The sequence below is a fragment of the Macrosteles quadrilineatus genome, unplaced genomic scaffold (genome assembly GCF_028750875.1).
Source record: "Macrosteles quadrilineatus isolate MER2022 unplaced genomic scaffold, UCM_ALF_1.0 Scaffold_3__2_contigs__length_128488019, whole genome shotgun sequence".
NCBI classification, from domain to species: Eukaryota; Metazoa; Arthropoda; class Insecta; order Hemiptera; family Cicadellidae; genus Macrosteles; species Macrosteles quadrilineatus.
The window spans coordinates 2,837,314-2,864,594 of record NW_026542596.1 but is presented as its reverse complement, the minus strand read 5'-3'; the positions used below and the strand labels follow the sequence as shown (position 1 = coordinate 2,864,594).

Sequence of the window (27,281 nt, the reverse complement as noted above, 5' to 3'; positions counted from 1 at the left end):
GTGGTGGGAATAACTGTGCTATTCATATAAAATTATAGAACATACCTAGCAGCTTGGTAACAGCGCCTTGCTGATGGCTGAGAAGATCATAATGTCTGAATCTGCTGAGTTCCAGCAGTCGCTGCTGCTGCTGAGACACCAGTGAAGCTAGAGGCTGCTGACTGGCTGCTAGAGCGTATAGTTCTCTGAGCGTCCCACCTGCGGGAAGTAAATGGACTTAGTAACAATACACACTTCAAATTTGAACTTATTGAGAGACTTATTTAAACAAATTGGAAAACAGGCCAATCAGGAAAAATTAAAATAAAATGGCCGTGGATGGGTCACATGGAAATAGAAAGACTGGACCGAGATTCTCATTGACAACGATGAAGAGAAATTATAAGACAAAGAAAGGAAACAGGAGGAGAGGAAAAGGAATATGTGTTATTTGCCACCAGTGTCATTTGCCACCACTCTAGGATTTGTGTCATTTGCCACCACTTTATACCTGGCTGGGTGAGTCATCAGCCCCAACCCTAGTCTGTGGGTCATCACCCCTCTAGGCACCGGCCGATGGACCAAGGAATACCTATAATTCACACTATCACCCTCTCTTGCAACATTTTTATGGTAAAAATTTCAACACTCTCTCTAGGAGTAGGGAAATACATGACGGAAACATCCTATCTGTTGTTCATTCCTACGCATTCCTATCTGTGCTCATTCCTATCTGTGGTTTTGTAGTGTTACGACATAGTTAGTGCTGTTCTCACCAAGTTTTGCAAAGTGTTAGTCTAATTTATTTATTTATTAATTCGCTAAACACGTTCATAATTATTCGCAAATCTACATGAATTAAGCTTTCCAATGACCCACTAATTAATAAATCGGTCCAGTAGAACTCTAGATAGTTGTACAAAGATTTTTCAAAGTTGAATTATATATAAGTAGATGCATATTGCACAAGAATGACATCACAGTTAAATGAATCTTCAATACAAACTATATCTAAAGCGGCTAAATAAAAATGTAAACTAATAACGTACTAAATAAAACTACATTCAATCAACAAATTAATTTAGACGATAGACGGACTTGGTTAACATAAATGTTTTAGTTGCTTATTTTTAAGAAGTTATCAGGCAGAATTTTACACCGACATATGAAGGATTCTTTCCAAAGAACATCAAGATAACTTATTATAACAAAACACAGTTTTTAGGTCTGTTGTTTATCCCATAACTGTTACATGAACCTAACGTCTCAAAGGAATAATTTCAATATATTCTATGATCTTTTTAGAATGTAGATTCAATTTTAAAACATTTATAATTTATTCTTTGCACTTTTTCTCCAAACTTACTCGTTTAGGAGCTATATCATGCTGAATGTAACAAAAAACTACTTTAATCTAAATTTTACACGCTGTAATTCCTTTACGTATAAAAAAAGATAAACTGAAAACATTTTTAAAATTACAGTCTAAAATCGTCTTAAAATACAAGGTGTCCGATAAGAAATTTTTAAGTTAAATATTGAAAATATCAGACTTTAAGGAAGAGAATTCATATTTTTGAATGTCATAAGATAGTAGTTGAAATTCCCCATAAAATGTTTTCTCTAAATCGAATAGTTTCTGAGATAGCAAAGGTGGTACATTTAAGTTCTTCACCCTGTATATTCGCAGAATACTAAACACTGAAACTCCGTCTTTTTAAGTATTTTAATGGGATTTAATCTCATTGATGCGTTGTATACTGTGCCAAATGTTATTTCTGTATTATTTATGTAATCTTAGGCCATGTAAGGAATATTCAAATAGCTTAAAATACCTTAACATAGATAGGCCTATACTGTTTAACTTGTGATTATGTGATTTTGGACTCAAAATGTGCGTTTTCTTTTGCCGAACAAGATGGTAAAATTAATTTTCACAATTCACAGTTGTAACTAGGAGTTGTCATAGGAACGGCCACGGCGGGAATTCCAGGAACTGACCCTACTGGTGGCAAATGACACTGGTGGCAAACGACACTGGTGGCAAATAGTAGGACACCGAGGAAAAGAGCCGTAAGAAGATGACAGCCCTTCCTGGAAACTTAAGTTGATAGTTCTGCATTAACAAAACTGCTCGAACTAGGAGCCACGGGAATTAGTAAGAAAATCTTAATAAATCACTTTATTTAAAAGGCGACGCACCGAGTGTTTGCTGTTGAATGGTGTGAGATAAACTTTGTAGCTTTGTGTTTGATACTTGGACCAGCTGTTTCTTTCGCTAGAACCTTTAAAAATTCCATCCCCATGTTAAATTTTATGCCAGATTTTTTTATAAATTAGTTTATGTGAGCCACCTACATATTGCGCTGATCTAAATTCTGTCAAACACACAAACTTTTTTACCAAGTCAAACTTAGGGAATTACTTATGATGGGTTATAGCAACTGCCATGACCCATCAACCTGGTCAGCAACAAAAAATAAGGTATAAAATAGAATTTTAGACAGTAGTGCATTCTGTGACTGGCTCACACAACTACGTTCTTTTTTTTATTGGCTACAGCTGTTCCATATAGATAGGAAGTCAACTTCAGTATCCAATAGTAGATGCTAGAACTAAATATCATGGAAACCCAATTTCAAGGCCAGCTAGACCCATTTTTTACCAACAAAAAGTCTGATTTAACTTTTAATCAACGACCTTGTCTCACAGTTTCTTTGTATATTTAATCACGCAAGTTTGTAACTGATTCAAAAATATTTTAATCTGAGTTTCCACCATTATTTTTTAACTTTAAAATTCTCCAGAACTGCACAGCTTCCCATTCTAACTCAAAAATCAAATTCTCATTCGAACCGCAGGATGCGATCACAATCACACCTATTCTTCCCATAAACAAAAGGAGAAATCAAAACTTCACCGTCTGTCCCGCTACTTCCTTTCAGGAATTGACGCATCATTATGGGAGTTACCCCTCGTTTAGCGGTTACAAAAGCAGGCACAAAAACAAGTGGCTGTAGTTTAGACTCGGACGACGGGGGGCACGACGGGGCGTCAGCCAAGACCATAATTGAAACTCGATTCGCGTTATACATGGCCAATAGAAGAGTCGTCTGCATACCGAGCTGTGACGAAACAAATTGGTCCTCTGAATAGCGAACGGGTAATGTTCATCGCGCCGTTAGTCCAGGCGACGACATGGAGGTTACAGGGGTCGCTATGGTGTTTGGCGGAGCACTTTAGTGAGATGTAGTGATGGTATGTAAGGGTAGTTATGGCAGAAACGTGTTGTACGGGGTGTCATAGCATGGGTTAAATGTAAGGTTTGAGGTCGATATGGTGATTAGTATAGATAGTCCAGTCATTTTAGGGGGGAAATACCCCACAACCTGGAAATAATTCCCTAATTGGTGAAACCTTGCACATTTGTAGTACTATTTAGTACCCAGTAACAACATATCAAAAATCAACATTCGTGCATGCTTTGCTACGGCCACCATCTTGGAAAATGCCCACATTCACTTTTAATATTTCACTAACTGTTGGAAATACTGAAATCTTGTGCAAATTCGTGTTAAAGAAAACACAAAAATATATCTTTTACTCTTTTACATATTTGCCCTATCTCTAACGGTTATTGAGAAAATTGAAATTAATAAAAAAAAACATTAGTTTTGTTTAATTTCAGCCAGTTTAATTTTTTCAAACAAATATTTCATTGTAGCGGCCCTGCTAGAAGGAAATCCTTAAACAACAAGGTTTATATATAAAATGTATCAAACAAAATGATGTGAGATATTTTGTTAGAGGGTACTAGTACTACACATATGCAAAGTTTCACCCCTTAGAGAATTATTTTCATCTAAAACCCTAATATGGCTGGTCAGTATGGGGCACAATGATGGTGTAGAGGTCCCTCGATATGTAGTGGCTGCCACAACATCATCTTGTATGGTTTGGTGAAATGCAGGGGTGCAGTGGTAGGACTGAAAGAGGGTTAGTTATAGTGTAACCTACCAAACATGCCACTTCTGTGATAGTAATGAGAACAGTTAGTTCTTGCCGAACAATATACTGTATGTACTACTTTGTGGGATAGACACAATATTGTTATAACAACGAGCTGTTGGCCCGCCCTACGTACGGGAATCGAGTAGTCAATTAAAACTGAATATGATTCAGAACAGCTAGTTTACAGCTTGGTGGCCGATTGACAAACACTGGCTTTGAGTACAGTAGCTACTAAAAAAACCCCTGTCACGTTTTAATATATAAGATCACGAGTAATTTCTTTGCTAAAATATAAAGCTATAAAGGAGATATTTTGTCGAAGTCACGAAACGGAAAAGATAGATTAATTCTTTGTCAAATATTGCTAGGGGTTTCCAAGCAATTACATGTGTTTTTAAGTGCAAGGATGTCTTTATTAAAAGTTTTGTAAAATAAACCGATAATGCATCTTGTTCAACAATAATCGATGTACTTCAATAACCAATAATGCATGTCAACACCTACCGATATTTTAACAACTAATAATGTTTGTTGTGCCTATTTATGCCAATAGCCACCAATATTGCGTACACAATTAGGAGAAATGAAACAAATACAATGAAACACACACAACGGGTCTTGCTGCCTCGGAGCAGCTACAGCGAGAAAGATGACAATCGCGGCTTCATGGGTACAATACCACTAAACACCAGGGCGAATCAGAATTACGAGAGGAGAAAGAGAGCGACCAGAAATTCACATCGAAATTCACAATAATCATGATATCGATATACGGGTCGAGTCGAATCGATCATCGAGCCATATCGATATAATCAGTGGCTTATTTTATGTAATGGCTTTTATGCTATTGTGATCGCATCCGCATAGCCTAGAAGGTCAATGCTTCTATACCCGGTCTGGGGTGACTGTATAGTGGAGGCTGCTGTGGGGGATTGTGATTGGTGAATTTTGTCGCCAAACATATCTTGTGAAATCTAATGAGTAGAATATTAAATTGAAAAAGGATGGTTTTGTGGTTATTTCTCATGAAAAATGTATTTGCCTATCACGCGAGTCATAAGTTATCTTATTTATTTATTTATTTATTTATCATACGGTAAACACCATTTTTACAATCGATAATACATGAGGGCAATACAATCTTATACGCTGATACGAGTAGGTTTTGTATGTATTTATGCTTGCTCAGTTATCTAAGAAACGCCTCCGTTAATTTCATTTTAATTGTTGGGAATATATTAATTTTATGAAAAAACTTAGGCTAAGCTCTGTTCAGTAATAGTTAGTTTTTCGTTTAACTCTTAAACTGAAATGTTGATAAACAACTTAAAACTTGGTTTTGAACACAACTAAGTTGAATCCAAATCTGTAACAATTAATCCATGCATGTAGACATGTTTTAAAGAATCAAAACAACACCTTTCGACAGTGTATTTTTTCCAGGATTGATTTGTTTTATGACCTAAACAATGCAATTGAATCATTTTAAGTATTGGTACAAAATTAACCATTCGTTGCTATACTTTGCTTGTTATTTATCTATTTGTTATTATTACATTATTTTGGTACTGCCATCATTATATACTATAGCTACAACAACTGCAATACAACTTCTAGTGGCCCATAAATCTTAACTAATCTCATTACACTTGAATATCTTTAGCTTCTGCACAAACAGTTAATCCTTATGTACTTTCCATAGATTTCATCGTTGACAAACAGTTATTGTTTGTAAAATAGTGTTTGCTTGAGCATAATTAAAGCAAAGGAGCGGTGTGATTCGATGAGACGAAACCAAAAAATGTTTTATAGATGCCGCCGGTATGGATCATAAAAATAAAGAAATGACGTTTTGGCCCGAAAGTAAGCAAACCATATGCTAATTAATGCTATTAGTATAGGGGTTTTGTTTACTTTAGGGCCAAAAACTTTATTTTGTTTATGTTGAAAACAACAAAAAAAAACATACCGGTATTTTTCTAGTATTCGTGATAGATGCTTTTAAGGAGGATGCATTATCGCGAATACTCGTATTTTATATATTTTGTAGTTTTGCAACGGAAACAATTTTTGTATGTGGGAAATTGTTACGTACATTTTCTTTCAGTATCAGTAAAAACGAGAAACTACAAATATTCACAACGTTAAAGGATTTTGGATCCTATCTCGTCTTCAGGTGAGGAAGTACCCAAAACATTCAGAAATGTCTATATAACTTGGCTTTTACTAATCGTGTTGGAAAAAATGTGTAATATTCTCCCTTAAAAACCTACCATTACAAATATAGCTCCCACACAATCTTCTACCTACCTATATTTATATTTATTTATATACTTAATACATTATGGGTTTTTTCTGTATCATTTCTTTTCCACCCGTCCTACTTCACTGTTTTTAGGATTGAGGTGTCGTTTCTACAGTTTACATAACATATATGTTAGATTAAGGAAGGTAAAGTGTATGTTATAGGTAATTGGGTTGTTTATTTCTGTTACACCATATTGTTTTCTTTTGGAATTGTTGGGAACATCGAGGAGACAATTCAAAAAAAATCTTAGATAGTTAAATCTTTATGTAAAGGATCTAAAGTCAACAATTTTAATTATTCATAGTGAATTCGTGGTTTTATTTACCCAATAACTGTCTTTCATAACAACAAAAACACAAAATTAATGTTTAAAAGGTAAAAGGTTATTCATCTCACTTCGAAACAAGTGTCTGATCCTATTGAAATGCGCAATATGTGCAAATCTCATCTCTGTAAACATCCCATCAATCGCCACCGCTAGTCCACTTTCCTCCCACTTCGCGCCATTTCTCCCAGATTTGGAGGGAAAGCTCCATCGCTCCGTCACACGCGACGACCCTGTGACATCCGCGACACCAATACATAGCGGACCACTGATTGACGGCATAATGCGATGGAAATGCTGTGACAAGCTGACAACAGTGTCGCCGACCTGGACCGCTACGATATGTGATTGCATTTGTGGAAGATTAACCCATGTCGAATAAGGGACATCGCTAACGGCAGAACTATTTACTCTTTCAGGCTTTCGAGAATTGTTCTGCCCCACTGTGAAAAGTGTATCGTTTTGATATGGTTAGTATTCAGAATTGGACTTTAAAACATTGCGGTGGAGTCCATCACAGCATATTCAACGTTTATCAAACTTGATCGAGACGTTTCCGACTAAGGGTAACTATAGGGATGTTTTATGTATCCTTCTCGTCCTAACATTGATGTTTTAGCAGTCGTTTTTGTATTTGTGTTTTATTGTGTTGTGTTGTATTGTGTTTTGTTGTACAATTTAGTTTTTTTATTATTTATTTCAAGCCAAGAGGGTTTATGGCACACCAGCCGGTTCTGTTCATTTTTGCAATGTCAACCCCTTACTTAGATTTATTTATTCACAACAAATTTTGAGGACTATGCAAATAAGTAAATTCTAAGGCTAAAAAGGGCTTCATGTAAGGGTTCATGTAAGGGCTTTATCATGTAAAAAGTGTTAAATAAAAAATTTAACGTATTATTAATACAATTGACGAACTGAATCCATTTAGTTTAAACCTCATACGAAAGATTTATACTAGTACCAAAAATTTAAGGTAATACAAACTTGTTGTCACTGAATGGTTGCTAAGGTTTTTAGGGGTTAAGTGAGTTTTATGCAGTTTTTCATAGGATCGATATGGCCTTCAAAACAACCTTTTGATTTCAGTTCTTACCTTTTGACATTCGTTCTGACCTATTGCTGTAAATGTTTGAAAATGTTTAAGATAACATGTTTTAATTGTGGTGTACTGACTTTAAGTAGGAATTTAAAATATGGAAACCCCTAATATTTATCAATTGGGAAATATATTGTATTTCAAAATAAATTTTACCTTACGACAGATTTATGTTTGTAAACTATGGTTCTTTAGTTGTAAGTGTATAGTGGGTATAATTTAAATACTGCAAATTATACAAGTCCTTGTTCCAGATTCAACGGGTCAAGCCATCTTTCCTATGAATGAAGCGTTAAATACCTAGTTAGAGTCGAACCATACAAACAAGCCAGGCTTCTGCTGCTAATGTTGTAGACAAGAAGATGGTAATGCTTGTGACCGTCGGCCTTGTAGACAGCTGAGCAGTGGATACGAAACATGCACATGAGAAACAATTAACTACAACATTGTCTGAAAATAGCTTGTAGGAGGCTTCAACAAGATATTCACTCTACATTGAATCGTTTTCATTTGCTAGATGTTTTTCTTTTTAAATTTTGATGTATTGTAGCTGAAATTATAAAATGGATCATAGTAATAATAAGATGCTGTATAATACAATTTTAAAACTATGTGGATACTGAGATAATATTAACATTAAGATTTAAATATTAAATTCAATTTCGATTCAAATATTAAATTCAATTAATTTCATCTCCTCAAAATTCTTCCTGAACATTAATTTGTTAAGATCCTCATGTCTAACTATTTTCTTAAGTGATTTCAAAACTGTTAACTATTTTCACACGCCGTTATTAGAGTTTCCAATTACCTTTTGGTGCAAACTTTTAAATAACAATCATGTTTATAAGTAAACTTTACTATGATTTTAATCAATAGCAAAACACTGAAATTGAATAATTTGAACTTTTCAGACTGAGATTAATCACACTATGCTAAAAATATGGATCAGAAATCTCTGTTTTGTTAAATCTTTTTATATGGAAATTTGAATACTTAGTATCTTAAAGTGCAAATACATACAACTGAGATTAAGGCTACTTAAGTAATATTTTATGACATGTGGACCTCATGGTTGGTATGTTCTTGGAGTGATATCCATAAGATGAACTTACGTAACTTGTTGTACATAATTTTTTTACTGGGAATACTACACAAAATGTGATACATATATCCATTCAAGAAACTATGTCAATTCCTACTATTACTGTCTCGATTATGTTTTTTTGCTTTACTTTTGGACATACATCTATTTATAATTAGTATTTTAATTGTTAGTCATGTTATTGTATAGCATGTATTGAATAGGTGCTCTATAAAAGTTATATTTTTTATTCATAAAAACTAGTTTCATTAAACTGTAATTTTATCATAGTACAGACTCATTACCTACTCTTTAGTCATAACATATCTCATCATTCCCTAATTTCCTTGTGTTTCATTTTCAAATACCCATTAAGCATTATATCAAACTTCTCGAGCCAAAGTTTGCTTTACGTAGGACGCAAACGTTGAAAATAAATAGTTGGCAGAAAAATCTTAACTCGATTGAGTTACCTTGGTGCCAGAGCCAGACACATTGTATAAATAAACAGGGCTGGGAACGACCAGGGATACTTCGGGAACAGGAGTCCAGAGTCATTTGAAACCCAGTGGGCGGGGTGCGAACAGGCGAACCCGTATTAGTAGATTAGCTTATCCAAGACTGCTTGGGAATGACCACAATACCACAGGTTTGCGTAGTACCACAAAAACTCACATTCACACACAAACACACACACACAACACTCGTGTACGCACCCACCGCACCGAGCGACGGTGTAAACCGGTATCCCTGTAGAAAATGGCGTCTACTTGAATACCAACGCCTCGCAACCTAGGGCTAGGGTTTCCTTGGCTTGCGAAACCTGTGTGAAGCCTACAGAAGTGATTCCGTCCGGGAGGATAACCAGGAGACCTTGTGGTAGGAGAGGTTGTGTTCAAAAGATGCTGTTAGGTAGTTTTGCCTTTGACGGTAATGGTGTTCCAATTCGTAACTTAACATTACAAAAGTTTAAGATGAGACGTATTAATATTTTAAATATACGAATCTATTATTGGACTGTTTTACAACTGTCCATATGAGATTTTTTTTTTATAAGGCAGCAAATAGAATGACACTTTTTTTAAATACCTAGCTTGTATTTACTAAACTACCCTTTTAGAAACATCGCAAGTCCACATAAAAACACAAATGTCACAACAAAACTAAACAGTTACCACATTCATTCACGGGATTCAAAAGCGCGGACCAAAACCCATTCAGACTACTACGGCGTAATATCAGTTTCATGGGCAACATTAAGTGGCTGCAGACGCACTCAATGAAAACTCAACAATGCGGGATAATTTTTACTATTATATCTCCATTTCCGGCCAGACCCGACTAATGGGTTTAATGAATGGAGCGTTCTAACGACGGAATGAATGTGTTTACACTGGTACAAGCTGAGCTACAATCACCGGTTATTATCGTAATCTAATTACGATGGATGCGTGTTGGTCCGATCTTAAACGCGTAGAGAAACTTTCTATGTGTAACGGAAAATGAACGTGATCTTGTTCGGGAGGTTTAGTTGTGGGTTGTTATGGAAACTAGGTATAGACGACGAGATATTGATTCGATGAGTGTGAATTAGAGAGCTGGTTTACAATTTGAGTATTTTAAACATGATAACATGAACCTTATGAAAGGTGGCAAACAAATTATTTGTGTTATAGCATAATAAAACGAGTATGTTTTATATAAACGTTTTGTTAAAGTAAACAAATTGGTGACTAAATTACCGATGGAAAATTTTTATCATGACAAAGACCATTTGATCGGTTATACAATCTATCGCTATTTCACCCTGGTGAGTCCAAAAGGCTGCTTGTGGAGTTTGGTTAGGTCGCCAGAAGACTGCCTCCCGGACAACTACCCCTCCAAGCAGTTTTCCAGTCATGGACACTCGTTGTTATACTGTTCTAAACCAACCTAACCTAACTAATCAAACTTGCTGTAACGTTTCAAAATTCTGTATGATATTCCGCACATGACTGTTATCAATCAGAATAACTCGAATTAATTTATAATCACATAGCATAACATTTTGCTAGGGGGTAGTATTCCAGTCGCGGACACGGCTCCCATATTGGTTAGTTGGCAGATTTCGTGACGTCACGTTTCACCTTAGGTTGGTGGTCTTCCGGGGGGTAGTATTTCACATCCTCATTTGGTTAACCTAACTGATAATGTTCAGGGAAAGGAATCATTCTAGATCAATCTAGATATGACACATCCTATGAGTCTATCCCCACAGGTACATGGTTGATGCAGGACCAACACCGCCCCCCCCCCCCCTTAAATTTATAGGAGTTGCATTTACTCTCAAATCGGATTTTAACCACCTTTATATTGAGCAGGTCTTGGCAGAGTTGTATAATTTTGTAAAAGAACTTAGACTACGTGTATAGTAATGTTACGAAAGATAAAAATGTATAATTTTAATTATCTAATGCAAACTACCTTATTGATCATGTCATTGATTCTTTTCAACGCCCCAAATTGATGACCTCAACTTCTGAAGGTACATATGACATCCCGGACAACAGTCTTGATGGTTGTATGTGCTCTTAACGCCCGGACTGATGGTCTTAACGGTTGAGTGTACACTAAACTCTTTTGACTGATGACCAGCTACTTGAGGAAGTTCACCTAAAGCCCCAGACTAACAGTGTAGGTTGACCCCCAACTGATGACGTCACTCGATGAAGGTACACTCAACTGCTGACATCCCTGGGCGGTGAGACCTCTACAGTCGTCCACATGACCAAGCTACCATTGATCGATTAATCACCGCGCCGTTGACTCTATGAATAAATTACCGAAATCCTCGGACTTCGGTGTCCGGTTACCGCGCGTGTTGACGCGATTTGTTGTGACGGGAGAACCCGAGCCGCCCAACAGTAGCTGGTCTTCTTGCATCTCACACTTCAGTCTGACACTGGCACCGCAACCGCTCCGCCGGCATTCCTGACCACTCCAGCTAACCAGGCCACACTGGCGCAAACAACTATCCGTCAGCAGTACAGAAAACTAGCCATGCGCTATAACTAAGTGAATTGTCCTCGCACTTATGCAAAATGACGGGGAAACAACAAACATTCTAGCCTTAGATTGGACCAAAGTGATTGTGAGCAATCAACAACAATCCTGACCATACTCTTCGGCTAACCGATTATCAGAAGTCAGCATTAACGCTGGAATAACACTGGCACATGCCACAAAAATCAGTCTGCAAACGTGCTGGTACTGGTACAATATTATTATAATAATATACAGGATGGGGCAGGGATAAAGTGGTGCTGTGAGTACTGGAAATGTGCTGGAGGAATGGGGTATGCTTGAATGATGCAGTTGCTTTTGGGGGTTTCTAATAACATCACTATCATTAATGGACATGGCTTGTTTGAATGACCTTTTGCAGTTAAGACGTTTTTTTTTTAATTCTGTCCACTGGTGCTGTGCAGCGTGCGTTGCGAACTGGTAATTGGATGATCTGTCACAAAGTTGTTCCAAATCGCAAATCAATTTTGTTGTGTGTGCAAGGGGTAGTATATTGCAAAGAGGGGTTGAGGCTTACATAACCATCCTAACTACTCGCCTTTTTGACCTTAGAAGATCGAATTTGCAGTCTTCTCAACTTTCTGCTGGTAAGCATGCACCACACTGGCATTTTCTAATCGTACTGAGCTTCGTATTCTCTATGAGGACCTACACCTCCATCCATACAAGATGGTATTTGCTCATGAACTCACAGAACGGGACTGGCGACACGTGAACCCGTAATTGCGGACCAGCCTCAAGAATAAAGATGCTCGGGTTTAATTTATTGAAGAAGCACACATCCATATTTCTAGTAAATAAACAGAATATGCCTTATTCCAGTGGCGCTAACCCTATGGTAGTAGCTTTAGAACCAGACAGCAGTGTATTAAAAATGAAGGACACCACTTGCAGGATGTGCTGTTAAAACTCAAAAAACTTATATTAAATAAACTCCCATATGTAACCTTTTGATCCCAATTCTAAGATTAGACCTAACATTTTTGGTTGTCTTTTATATTCAAAATTAGGAATACTTTCCTGTCCCACCCTTTACAATAATAGTAATAAAAAAATCTAGCTGCTGGGAGTTAATAACAAAGAATTAAGAATATTCAGAGTTTAAGTGAAATAAAGGGATGGTTCTAAATGTAACAAAGATACGTTCTATTACCTCGTAGATTTAATGGTTAAATTTAGGATTATTTACGAATTTCAAAAAATCTCAATACATATTATACAATATATGTTTTACCAAAGAAAATATTACCTCCGTATGGATAATAGATATTGTAGATATTTTACCTGCAATGTGGGTTTTGCAATTTGATTGAAATTACCATTTCCAAACACTTGCTAAATTATTTTCCTGTACTCGACTTCGATTATAGAACTCAATAAAATAGTGCGTATTTTAAGCTTGAATGTTATATCAGAATTCGTAGTCAGTATACGAATAGATTAAGATGATCTGCGTTGTTTTATTGCTGATTAAGACCAGCTGTTCTTTATTTAGGGTAACTTGTTAAGAGTCATATCATAGATAAAACATACTCTGTCATATTATTCAAAACTAATTTAATATTGATACTAGAAATCGCCCCATGGTCGAAAACTCCACCAAAAGTACGGATTGCAAAATTCTTAATTTTTACCCCACGCTGTAAATAAAAAATATGATTGGAATTTCTTTCGTTTGTTTTGATTTATGCTTATATTTTATGTTACTGTATTTCGTCACCAACATGGCAACCATAAGGCTTATTTTAATTTTTTTATATATATTAAATTCACTTTTTGTGCTTATTTTTGAGCCTATTTTATTTTATTAATGGATTCTGCACATCTACAGGTATATCTTTCTAACAGTATGCGTAGATTTTTCCTGTGATGAACAGGAGCTAAGAAAAAAGGGTTTCAATAAACATGCTTGTCTATTGACCATAGAAAAATATAGAATTAAAATATATAATTAGCCCCTTCTTAATTATCCATAAGAAAAGTACAATTTCCATTTTTGACCTAATTAACATAAATATTCTCAAAATACAAATAGGACCTGCACAATTGCACAATATAGGACTGATAACCTTTCTTTTGGTACAACCTGCGTGTAAATAGGTCCAGTAGTATGGTCAGGGTGGCTATCGTAAGCTTATTTTTCCCTATGTTAAATCTCCATAAGAAAAGTTTAGTTTCCATTTTTGACCCAATTAACAAAAATATTTTCAAAATACAAATAAAGCCCGCACATATAGGACCTACATCCTTTCTTTTGGTACAACCCGCATGTAATTTGGTCCAGTAAAATGGTCAAGCTAGCTGTCATAAGTTTTGCAACAGTTTTTTAATATATAAGATTAGAGCGGTGACACAGTACAGTATATTAATATTTAACAAATCATTTTAAGATTTGAGAATTTAGTGACTTTAACGCTCGGTGTCACTGAAGGACTGATGAAAACTTTACAACATACATGATACTGTACAAAAATTAATTGTAGGCCTATACTTTAACTGTATTTCCAAAATTCATATATTATATATATGATAGTGGTTAGGGCGTAAATTTAAACTATTTTAAAATTTGAACACATGATTAACAACTAGTACCCCTCTTGAATACATTCTATTTAAAACAACGACTAGTTGCGAAAACTATGTCATAGTCATGTTACTTACATCAAATAACAAAATTGTATTTTATACAATAAGTACAAATATATAGAAAAAATTTTACAGGGTGATTAGTAGTCAGTGTGTCCAAAAAACATATAATTTACCAATTTCTTTCCAAACCATTTTGTAGAGCTTAAAAAACAAATAATTTCGTATATTGAAGCGTTATTATGCGCCTAAAGGTTACGGAGACAATTCAAAAAATTTTTAATTTAAAATTCCTATGTTATTTCTATATAGAATAATAAACAGTTGTAGTTTGCTTGTTTATGAACATATTTTTATCGCATTTGAAAAATGCTTTTATTTTATTTTGCTTAACTATTTTTATTTCATTTTATTCAATGCTTAACTATTCACATTTTACAAAAAAAAAAACTTTACCCTCCCTGTCGTAGCATACCTAAGTACTCGTTAAACTAATGATATTTAAATAGGGTATAAATGTGATATTTTTAAGGATACATTTTAGTGTAATCAGGCAATTGGAAATTCGCTTAGTCTGCAGGTTTGCTGCGGCGGGGGTATTTGGATTAGACTGTTTAGAAACTGTAGTAAAAATTGTAGAAAATAATTTTTCTGACGCTGTGTATTTATTTTATCATGTTATCTAAGGTTTTTAGTAAATTATGTCAAAAGGGTATCACAATAATCTACATCACATACAATCGTGGTGAAGTTTTGTTAGTTAGGCGAGTAATAACACTTTCAAATTTCCCTAAGACGACTCCGTCTATGGTTAGTTTAACTGCAATAATTAATTTCACCCCTATACTACCCAGGGTAGAAAATATCAAATTATTATATGTTTTTTATAACAATGCCTTTTACTACGTAATTATTTTTCAAACTAATATTCTTAACATAATATATGTTTTACAGTAAAATTTGTTTATTCCAATCGCTCAGCACCAAAGCAAAGACTCAGCATCCTTATAGAAACTACCAAGAGAAAATGTTTTAAATCCGAGTGAGTTCGAGAAAGTGACTGTGTGTCTGATCGGCAATTTTAATTGTTTTTGGGTAGCGATGCGCCTCGGTCCCATTCCCCAATTAACCCCAGTTTAACTTCTGTTTAGTCACGGCCCAACAGTTTATTTATGGTCTATTCGCTGCCGTATCGTACGTGAGAAAATCTCGGTTTGTTAATAAGTGAATATTAACAGTCTCTTTTGGTTCACCAGTTCCTTTTTTCCCAACAGTTTTTTTTTTTTTTTTGTAGTAAGCTAAATATATCATAGGAGATTGTTTTGTAACATTGTGTCGGTAAACTTAAGTAAAATGTTTTCACTGAACAATAATTTTGCGCCCTCTTGCTGTGGCATGCTATTTTTGTTTCATTTCAGCTTTAGTCACGATGTAAAATGCTTTGTAGGATTAACCATAATACATACAATTACAGTAGGAGAAGTTATTGTAAGAAAAATCTACATAGGCAAAGATCATTTTTGTCGAGACCCTACTATTTATCCACATCACAATGATGTTTTCATTGACATCTTTAAAGTTATATTATTAATATTAATATTAGCATGTAAACATGATGATAGAGTTAGTTAATATGCATTTTTCAAAGCCCTCAATTTAGAATTTTGATTATATATTACTTTTTCAAAATACTACGCTTAATTAGTCAATAATCTTACAAAAACTAGTATATAAAGGCTATTTTATAAACCTGACAAGGAAATTTATTTTTAAAATACATACAAGTAAAGTATGATTTTATCAGCAGGAGCAATGTGAGAATGTTCTTTTGATTAATTTACGTTCCTTAGAAATAAAATATTTAAACAATTTTCAACCTAGATCTGAGATGTTTAAAGTGACGTTCTAGCTCTTCAGAGATTAGACAAAAAAAATTTAAATAATAAGCAAAGACAAAGTGTTTTGTAGTAAGTAAATATATTGTAGCATCAAGTAGTTAACAAATTATTTTGAGAATAAAAGCATAATATTTATTTCTGCTATAAAATGTAGAGTAAAGGTTGTAAGTTGCTGTACAAATATGGTGATATTTCATGTACGCAAAACACCAAAAATAAATTCTTAGTAATAAGTATTACAATAATATAAACGAAATCAAGCGTAATGAAATATTAGTACATGATAACAGTGTCCACAGCGAACTGGATCTGTGAGACAAAAGTTGAAGAAATGCCACTAGTCTATCTCTCTGGTATTGTCAAAAATACGTACGAATAAAACATTTGTGGATAGATGACTAAGTGATCAAAAATCAAAATATTTCAGCTATTATAGCCATTTCCTTTGGGTCAAGATTAGTTGACTCCTAATCGTATTGTAACATTTGAAGCCTGTTTGTGTTTTCATGTCCACTTTTGCTCGAGAGATCTGTTACCAAGGAAATGATTCCCGCTTTTTGTAGAGCAGTTTTACCTTGTGCGTTCCTCAGTTATAATACCAGAACGTAAGTTTTGACCATGAAGATCGTTTTCTGGGTAGTAATAGTTTAAGTTTATAAAACTGTGTTTACCTGATTCGTAACGATGATAACTCCACGAAGCAGGATGTGTATTCGTTGACTATGAATGTGTTGGTAGGTTTCTATGAGGGAGTATGTTTAGTATATTGTATAACCCATATTGCCTTTTATTATTAATTGAAATGCTTCATGCTATAATTCTAGTTTGCATTTCGTATTCATTGATTTAGTGAATATATGAATTTCAAACAGTTAAGATAGTCTTACAGTAGCCGGTAGAGATTTGACTTGGGGTCCGTTGGCCGGTGTTCACAGATGTTCAATTATCGTATGTAAATCCATTAGCTTCTGGTTTTCGGCGAAGATAATCGATGAAAATGATTGCATATATTAAATACTGATACCACAATTAATTACAAGCTTCTGAGTGAGTTGTGGCTTAATACACAAACGTTTAATCGTAGTTATTATTATATTTCAGTTTTTAATTTTTGTAACTGTGTCAATTTAATGTCGGTTAAATTTGATTCAGATTGAGAAGTAATTTTCGTTTCTTTAGTAATATAGTAGGCATATCGTAAAATCATAAACTGATTTTAGTATTTGACCTTTTAATGTGCCAGCTTTAATTGGTCGAAATAGTTTAATTCAATCAGTTAACTACACCCGAAAAGCAGATGCCTTTTAAATATAATTGTTTTTAACTTCAGAAAATATCAAATTATATATACGAACATGAAAATATGTCTAAAATACGTTCATTGTTCATATTCAAATAGGCTAAGTGGGCTGCTTTCTAAATTGTTTTAACTGCGTTATTTTTTGTGAGCTATATTATTATAGCGATGCATTTAGTAACACTTATGAACTCAAAACTCCGTAGAAAATAAAATTTTTAAAAATTCCATTTTAAATATTTTCTACACAATTAAATTAAACTATAGCTTTTTACGATATTTTGTATATTATTATTATTCCGGCGTATTCCTAAATAGTATAACCTTTAAATTACATATGTTACAAAAACCAGTAATAATTTACCTGTAGCTAATAATTATTAAATTACGATCTTCTTTCCACCGTCTACACATGGATCATCACTCTTCAAATATAAAGGATGAAATAACATAGAATTCATTCTAAAATACCTAATATTTAAAAAGGAAATTCAAGGTGTATTGTAATAACTATTTCCTACAAAGTTGGCTTCCTTGTACTGTTTATAGTACAGAAAGCTGCTAATTGCTGCATATTTATACTTTGCCGTACGGTTTATACATTGTCGTACGGTTTATACTTTGCCGCACATCAGGATTCCAACGAAACAACACAAAACAGCGTGGTTCTATTATGCACGTAATTCTGTACGCTTGGAAATAGGTTGGCAACACTTAAAGATAATAATACTATGAGCAGCTGATATACTATTATAATTACGATTTAACCTGTCATTTCGTGTTTATAGTTTCGGTATTTCTGAACTTTCTGGACTTTTCTTTTAAACGTTTATAAAACATTCCTACGATCTTAATAAACAAGAAAATACCTTTAACGCATTTTTTTAGGCACAGAAACCACTTCAAATTACAAAAACATACGGAACTATATTCTCAAAACGCGGAGCACATTTCATGCCGAGGAAAAATAGCGGAGTGATACGAACCGCGGGTACTACTTTCTATAGGGCACCTATTTGTGTTGCCAGCTGAACCTAAAAACGTGTTGTATAGTGTTTGAAAGACTAATTATTTATATGCTTTATAGTGACTGTAGGAAAAATATAATGTGTAACACGAGTGCAAAAGGCCTTTGCTGCACTCGAGATCATTCCGCAGAGTTACACAAATAACTATTTCATCAAAGATATTTTTACAGCTTTAACTAACGTTGCTCTCATGTGCAGCAAAGTGCCACTTTGCCCACTAGTTACACAAATAACTATTTCTCTTATACAGAAATATAAAAAGTTAACTAAGGAGTAGCATTTATCCATGGTAAAAATATTACATAACTTACGATGGTGAAAAATCGTCAATGTAATACAGTATGAACCTATTTTGGATTGTATTGAGTTCATTCATATGAATGTTTATACTTTTTACAAACAGGCCGAGGGGCTATCTAAATAGGGATACAACTTTTGCTAATAACCTTAACTAGTATTAGCTTGAATTGCTCAACTATATTTATAAAATATATGTTAGGTTACAAATAATTTTGTTATCAGTATTTTGTTGTGTAAAAATACTGAGTTTTCATTAAAAAAATTTGTGTTTGTAATTTAAAAAAGCTAATATTCGAACAGACTCTTCAGCAGTCAGATTGTTTAATGAACCAAGACAAAACTTGACCTATTTTGAAATCCCTTATGGACGAAATTAAGAATAAATGCCTCTTCCCAGTGATTTACTATTGGAGAAAGAAGGATTGGCAATGAAACAACCAATGAAACAAAACCAGACCAAGGCTACTTCAGTTGATCGTTACTCATGAATTGGGAAATCGACAATCCAATACTGCAATCAACAATTAATATCACGGCTACCTTCGACAGACCACGGCTGGCTTCCGTAATGGTTTATATCTCCAACTAAATGTTGATTGTAAATATTATAAATTATAGTTGTGTAATAAAAGAATCGGATTTGTGACCCTTCTTTCAAGTAATTCACAGTTATAATAAAAGTAACATCTGTATCCTTTGCAGCTATGGTGTACATCTACGTTAGATTTGGTTATAGTATTTTACGTAATGTATTAAGCTATTCAAAATCTTTGAATTATTCATTGCAAAAATAATGTATTTTATGCACATACGCTTTGGTCAGTTATAAAATAAAACTGTATGATTAAATACGGCCCCCGACATGGTATGCTGACTGCTAAAGAGTTATACATTCAAATTTATATGATTTCCTTATATTTATATTCGGGCAAAACTAAATGGTTTTCATTTTAGGCTATTTCATGTTTAATATCTCATAGAACATCGTGTTATCGAAATATAAAAGTGTTAACGGTAGAACACTTTGTAAGTAGCCAAGTTGACTGTTCTATTTTAATTGTTAAGTTGGTTTGTGCTGCTCCCAATGGATGGGATGACTAACCTAGTATCAAAATATCAACTCTCTAAAGGATGGGTGTTTCTGGGAGGTAAGGTTTAAAAACCATAATAAATGTGGGTGAATTTTGAAACCATGTTGTGGTTATTTGTTACCTTGTGAATCTCTAAATTCTGTAATTCTGTACAAACATTTAGATTACATTTATTTAAAGATATGAATCAACAATTCAAAAATGCAATCATTAATATGCACGATATTGGAAAAATAGTTTATGTTAAAATTTGTCTAAGCTTTGGACAGCAAAATTATATATACTCGTAACATTCACAAATTTATAATAAACAAGAGATTAACGATTGATGAAATAAACTTGTATAATAGACCAACATAATATAAAACTAAATTTGTATCTGTGTTTATCAATGCGTTTTCTCTTTTATTAGATTCACGATTTTAACTATTTTAAACCACTTACTACCAACCAATAACATCACTAAATCTACTCAGAATTAAGAAATCTTTGTATGCAATTTTTTGTTTGTTTACAAAACGATTTCTGTATGCAATTTTTTAACTGAAATGTTTCTATGTTATTATTCTTGTTGTTAATAATTATTCTTTGTTATTAATTCATTGGGCCAATAGGAAATAATAACTGAAAATGTTAAATCCTGTATTCTGAATCCGTCACATTTATTCCGAGTTTATCATGAATAATTTTATATAGACACAATCATTTAGCCTTTTTATATTTGTTTATTATTGGCTAAAAAAGTTATTTTGAAAGAAAGTGTATAAATACAAATTTGTACAATCTTTTATAATATTCTTTGATTTTACTAAGCCACGATATGCATGATCTTTATTTTACCACATTGTTTAACAGTGTAACAAACAGAAAATTTCGGATATTTGGTTAACGAAGCGATTTTGTAAAAAGTTCTACTGCTGATTTTACTCTTATTTATTTTGACCCTTGATAAAGAATTGTTTTATGGGACACCACGTGAATTATGTTCCGACCTTGTTTGAACACTGTATAAGTTTTTAGTGTTATTAAACGTATTTTTATTTAATTTCTGTATATCAATAACGTTATATTTAAGGATGTATTGTTTTTTTCTTCTTAAGTTGAGTTTTTCTGTGGTTAATAACATACCCAAGAGTTGTTAATCATCAACCGAAATAGATATAGGCTAAAGGATCATACAAGCTGTATTTACATCAGTAGAGTCCCGCAAACTCGGCACTCGATAACCCGGCAGTCTGGATAACTCAGCCATCACCTGGCTCAGATAATTAGTGATTTTTTGAGTCCGAGTTAAAGATGGACTCAAGCCAGTTCAAGTCAAATCATTCACAACTCGTACCAAGGATTTGTTGTACTATATCTGATGAATTAATACTGACTTGTAATATAAATATAAATAAAAAAGGCGGTTAAAAAGCTTTACAATTGTATAGTTCTTATTTTTAACCCTAGTTCCCAATAGCCCGGCATTTCACAAACTCGGCACCCTTATAGTCCACATTACGCCGAGTTTGCGGGACTCTACGTACCAGTTTCTTCTCCAGATGAGCGAGAATCACAACCGATTCAGACCTTAAATCAGACCAGATGAAGATATCTGCTGGCGACAAGAAGATAATTGTGGAAGATTGACGACCATGAAGATCGGTCAGTACAAGTGCCGTGATTGTAATCCAGGATTATCTCCCGTGTTATTTATACGGCAGTTTGCGTATGAGTTATGAGGGCTTAGCACAGGGTATTGGGACCATCACAGACCAATCTTGGAAAACCAACTGGTGTTAGGCTTCAACCGGGATTTGAATGCTTTATGATTTGTAAACATGTGTTGATAATGTTTTAAGACTGGAAGGGTGATGGTAAGGTTCTATAAATGAATAGTCATGTGGAAAATAGTAATTGCATATCATAAATAGTTAAATGAAAAGTAACACATTGAATAGGGTTACAAAAAATAAACAGTCACTTGGCCATGCGTTAGGAAAAAAAACAAAAGGTTAAGATTTAAATGAGATATAACATGTTAAATATAAGATTATCGACGCTATGAATATTATCGTTACAGAGCCTTATCTTTATATTACAGTCAAGTAGGATATATTCGGTAACATTATGTTACTGTAAAAATTATTCGTAGTTAAAAAAATATGATTAGTACTCACTTTAAATTACTAATGTACATCACATTATTTAAGATTGTTATTCACTGTCTCATAGTTAACTGATATGATCTTTTACCTAAAACTCATGTTATATCGACTGTATATTAATACTACTGTGGTGTCCACTCATTACAAAACGTTGTGCTATGTACAAGGAAATTTGTATTCATTTAATGCGACTTGACCATAAAGTGTAAATATGTAATGAATGTTATAGTTTTTGCCCCTTTCCTGCTCTCTACCCTAAAATCATTAAGTCTCTTGGCATTTTAGGCAGTTTAACTGCACTCTCTCAATTTTCAGAAGGCACAAACGTCCAGAAGTAAGGACTACATTGTCTAAAATATTTGACCAAGAGTCATATAAAATATAAATGTACCTGTTATTACAATATAAATATAATATGGTTGAAAGACTTTAAATTCTTGGACTATTGTAGGATAAAATTATTCGCTATTGGTTATCTCCAATAGATAATTTGTTTATGTTTCTTATTGTTGTATTGTTGGTTAAAATTATTTAGTAAAAAGGCTACGACTTCTGAATATCTTTAGTGATATCCTTTTTTTCAATTTGTACTGTACCTAGTTTGTAAAACAGAACAAATAAAATGACTTGGATTTAAGAACTTTGCTAATACAAATAAAAGAGGAATAATGGTATTTTAGTGCACATGGGATAGAAAAACCATGAAGGTTTACAATATAACCAAAAATTACTTTTTTTATGTCTCAGTTTCAAGAACTTCGATTATATCAGATTTAACATTGTTGTTGTTGTGTAGCTTATTTTAGACGCCAAACAAGGTGGAGAAATGCATAAGAACACATCTTACCTACAAGAACTCAAGCAGCAACAACAAACGTAGATCTTATATAAAAGAATTACTATATTAACTATGTATTCATTGAAATGGAAGTTTGAATACTAAATAGATATGTTGACAATCTTAAATTAATAACTTAACTAATTTATCCATTTATCAATTCATGGAAATTTAAAAATATATTATCAGCTTTTATATTTAGCTTTATAGCATCTCACAGGATGAAAAGTACCTTACCCAGTTGAAATTAAACCGCTTATCAAAATTATGAGTAGGCATTTTTTATACTTTCAGAATCAGCTTTGGAGGCAACACAAATGTGAATTCTTTTCTATACCTTTCTTGTGACATCCTTATCCCTCCATCTATTTATTTGCCCTTAAGACCCCTCGTAGAGTGGTTAACATATGTGTATATGGGTTAGCGCTTAACACTCTGCTAAGTTGCATGCAACTCACGTGTTACGATAACAGCTGTGTTATCATCCCTTAGAAAGGAGGGGAGAGCATAAGTCATATGTAGATTACCCCGTGTGCCCGACCCTCTTGGTGGAAGCAAATCATCGTCATGTCAGGATATGTATGTCAAATGAGTGTGATACAAATTTGTCAATACGCTAAAAGCAGCGTTTGAAATGTTTCGATAAATGTTTTATCCTTAAGACTCTTTACACGTTTAGAAGGTAATTTATTAGGAATGAATAAAGCAAATTTCGATATCGCATTGCATTGTTAGTAATAGGCCCTACATCGATAAATCAATTAAAATCTAAAGTTTTATTTGTATTTCGGTATAGCAATTACGTGATCGTGTATAGGTACGTTCGAAGATATACTTTTTTACTTGGAATACGAAGGAAAACCAATAGATCCTTATCAAAATATATATGTTTAACATTTGTATTTTAAATATTGTATGGAATAGGCCTAAAAATATGTATGTTTATTGTTTTATTATAAAGCAAATTGTATTTTACACCTAATTTAGTGTAATAATCATGGTTGAAATTTCATACCACTGGTAATTTGAATATTTTCTTTGATTTGTTTTTCATTGAAATGACTCTTTCTTTTGAATTCGAAAGTCATTTAAACAAACATTAATTAATTTATACGCATATAGCTTCCAATAAAAAATCTATATGTATACTCAGTATACTGTTATTTAAAAAACTATAATGTTTACAATGTTTATATAATGTAATCAACACATTATTCTAACACAACTAATAACATTTTATCAAGAAAAATAAGGTAAAGCTATTAGCGTTAAAGCAAAGATGAATGCATGTTCTTTTGTTTTACATTGAGATCTTCTCTATTTGAGGAATTATTGCGAACATATTCCATCGCGATTAGTAGTACATGTTTCCACGGTGTTTGAAATCTGGAATCTGATTCCAAAAACTTGTTTTTACTAATCGTGATTTGAAATGTCCTCAATAGTTCAATGAAATGTCAAATAACATAAACTGACCATTGGCAAAAATAAATTAAAATAAAAAAATTAGATTCATGTGCTTTTTATTGGTATTGACCTCATAAAATCCAATAGTAGTTACATATATAAAATAAAAACTTTAAAATGAACTAATGATGGAAAACCCTTTCTATTTTAGTCAAAAAAGTATAAATTTACTAAAATTAAATTAAGTTTACTTTCTAAACTTTAGTTTTATACTTTCAGGACTCTTTACAATACTCTACTCGTTACGTTTAAGCTGCATCTAAATGCAATTGCATAAAGACTACAAATAATAGTTATGAAATGGTAATCTTCAGTGATCATTACTTAATGTTACATATTTAATATCCTTGTATAATTTAGTAGGATAGTATAATATTTTGTTTAAATATAATTGCTGAGTTAAAAGTTTCACAACCTCATCATTGGTCATGTTGTATAACAGGACAAAACCGTCAACGAAACTAAAATTCAGAACACTAAATCTGTGATGAAACTGATACGCAAGTTCGATGGCAACATAATTTGTCAATAACCCAAATGATAAAACAGGCCACCGGCCATACACTAACCCATCTATGCATTCGAACTATAGCATTAAAACAATAAAATATAGAACCTAAATAACATTTATACTGTAGATGATATTACATTTATGATAATGGACACATCCATCCCATATAAATATAATATTCTATTGTATAGAAGTTTCTATAGAAGTAAAAAAAATCCAAACTTGAGAATGTTGAACTTTTTAAGACATTTTACATGCATGGGTTTGAGAAAGTTCAATAAGATTTACTACGATATTGAAAGTCGTGCTCAATACATTTAAACATTTTACAGGCATAACATTGAATTAAATTACCCCTCCCCCCACCACATGCACTACCAAAAAACTATTTAATAAGAATGTGCTAAAAACAAAAATATTATTGCATTGTTTGAAATAATTTTTTTTTTTTCTAACATTAACAATTATTCAACAAATAACGTTGTGCTGATTTCATAAAGCCATTTATGTCTACAAAGGGGTGTAATTATAACATGTAATTATCTATATTATTAAACCTGTCAAATTTTAATATCTAATTGGTATTGTCGACATGTCATTAGTTAAATATTCTCGATAAACTATTTGACTCTCAATTAATATATCTTATTGTTTTACAGTATTTACTTTTTGTGGTCTACTAGTAAGTTATCACAGTATGTTTGAGGCTCCTTCATGTATTTTATATTTCATTGAAAGAATAAAGAACATTGCGAATGATCTATTCTTGAGTATCATCGCTTTGTATCAAATGTTAGTTGAGTTCTACAAACATTCGTCGAATAAATTCTTCTCATTAAAACCCCTTAATTGTGTACTTTCAATGTACCTAAGAGAAAGAAATTATACCCAAGCCTAAACTTTCAGTCAACCATACAAATTGCGTTATATCACCCAATATAGCAACTCCTTCTCTGAGGTAGACTCTTTAGAACAAGAAAAGGTTTACTGTTGGTAAAATGTTTGTCCTGATTAAAGTATCAAGTTAAATATGTCGTTTTAATCAGAGTACTCAAGCTTGTTCTTATTTATGAGAACTTCTCTTGGTTGGCAAAGTTAATACAAATATTACCGTATTTTAAAATATGAAGCTGAGCCAGCTTATAAACTTTGCAAACGTAGCAGTTTTTTTTTCTCTGTGGTATAGATAAAATGCAATATCATTAATGAAATGTGTGGTACCTTCAAGATCAACAAGATACACAATAAGATCATAAATGCTCAAATTGAACATGAAGATGAATATATTCACCAGGTGTCTGAGGCGGCGTGACAGGCAGCGCGGGGTTGAGTCCCGGAGGGTGAGCGGGAATGTCCAGCTTCCAGTTGGTTCCTGTACCTCCGACGATGACGGCGGGGGTGTTCTCCTCCTTGGCCTCAGGGGAGGTCCTGAGGTCGCGGCACAAACTGGAGACCGAGAAGTCGCTGCACTTGCCCGTCGTGGAGGAGGAGTTGTTGTTGGTGTTGGCAGTGGAAGTGTTGGTGGTGGAAATCAACATGGTGACGTCCAAGGATAGTTGACTAGCTAGGAACTTCAGTCATTATTGTCCAAGTGTAAACTAAAGTTAGTTTATGTGAGAATTTACTACAGAAACACTTCCTTCAAAAATATACCCGTCAACGTTGTCAAAAAACTACAAAGTCAGTTCACTACACAACTCATCACAGTCCAAAAAAATCAGGGTCCCAACACCCAACCTTGTTGAACACCAAAAACGCGCACTAACAAATCAGAGGCCGGAAACAGGTCTAGCAGCGATGCGAAGCGCTCGGATCTCTGGCAGTCTTTGAGTTTCAAGCTCACGGTGGCCGCGCACAGCTACCTGGGGGGAGGGGGTCAGTTTCCCCCACCTGCTCACGGAGGCACCAATAGTCTGCTCACTACTGTCACTATTTATTGCCCACTGTGCACACTCTACTTGCCCACTCCATTTTATCCTCGCGTTTAATGGTCTTACAACCGCGAGTACGCCATAAGCGATAACGGGCGGGGTTGCGGATTTGTCTTCAATTAGTTGGTGCGATTTTTATGCTGCAGATTGCACAGTTGAGTGTTTTATTGAATTTTGATAGTTGGTAATTTAGCTTTCCAATGCGGCGAACTAGACAAATAGTACAATCTAAAGCCATGGCAAGTGGACAAAAGTGTTCGTTTAGCGCTTAAACGATGTTATCGATGGAAATAATCTATAGTTTATGTTTGTGTC

General features: G+C 33.8%; 1 protein-coding gene across 1 annotated transcript in view; it reads right to left on the bottom strand.

Annotated features, from left to right (window-relative positions):
* LOC128988449 (paired box protein Pax-6-like) overlaps window positions 1-26,605 on the bottom strand; it is a 50,391-nt gene extending 23,786 nt beyond the window's left edge. The window contains exons 1-2 of the mRNA XM_054409741.1: window positions 26,327-26,605; window positions 46-198 (exon numbers count right to left, since the gene is read on the bottom strand). Coding sequence (XP_054265716.1) covers window positions 46-198; window positions 26,327-26,573 — 400 coding nt within the window. The 5' untranslated portion in view covers window positions 26,574-26,605. The remainder of the gene's footprint in view (window positions 1-45; window positions 199-26,326) is intronic.
* Between the last annotated feature and the right edge of the window lie 676 nt (window positions 26,606-27,281).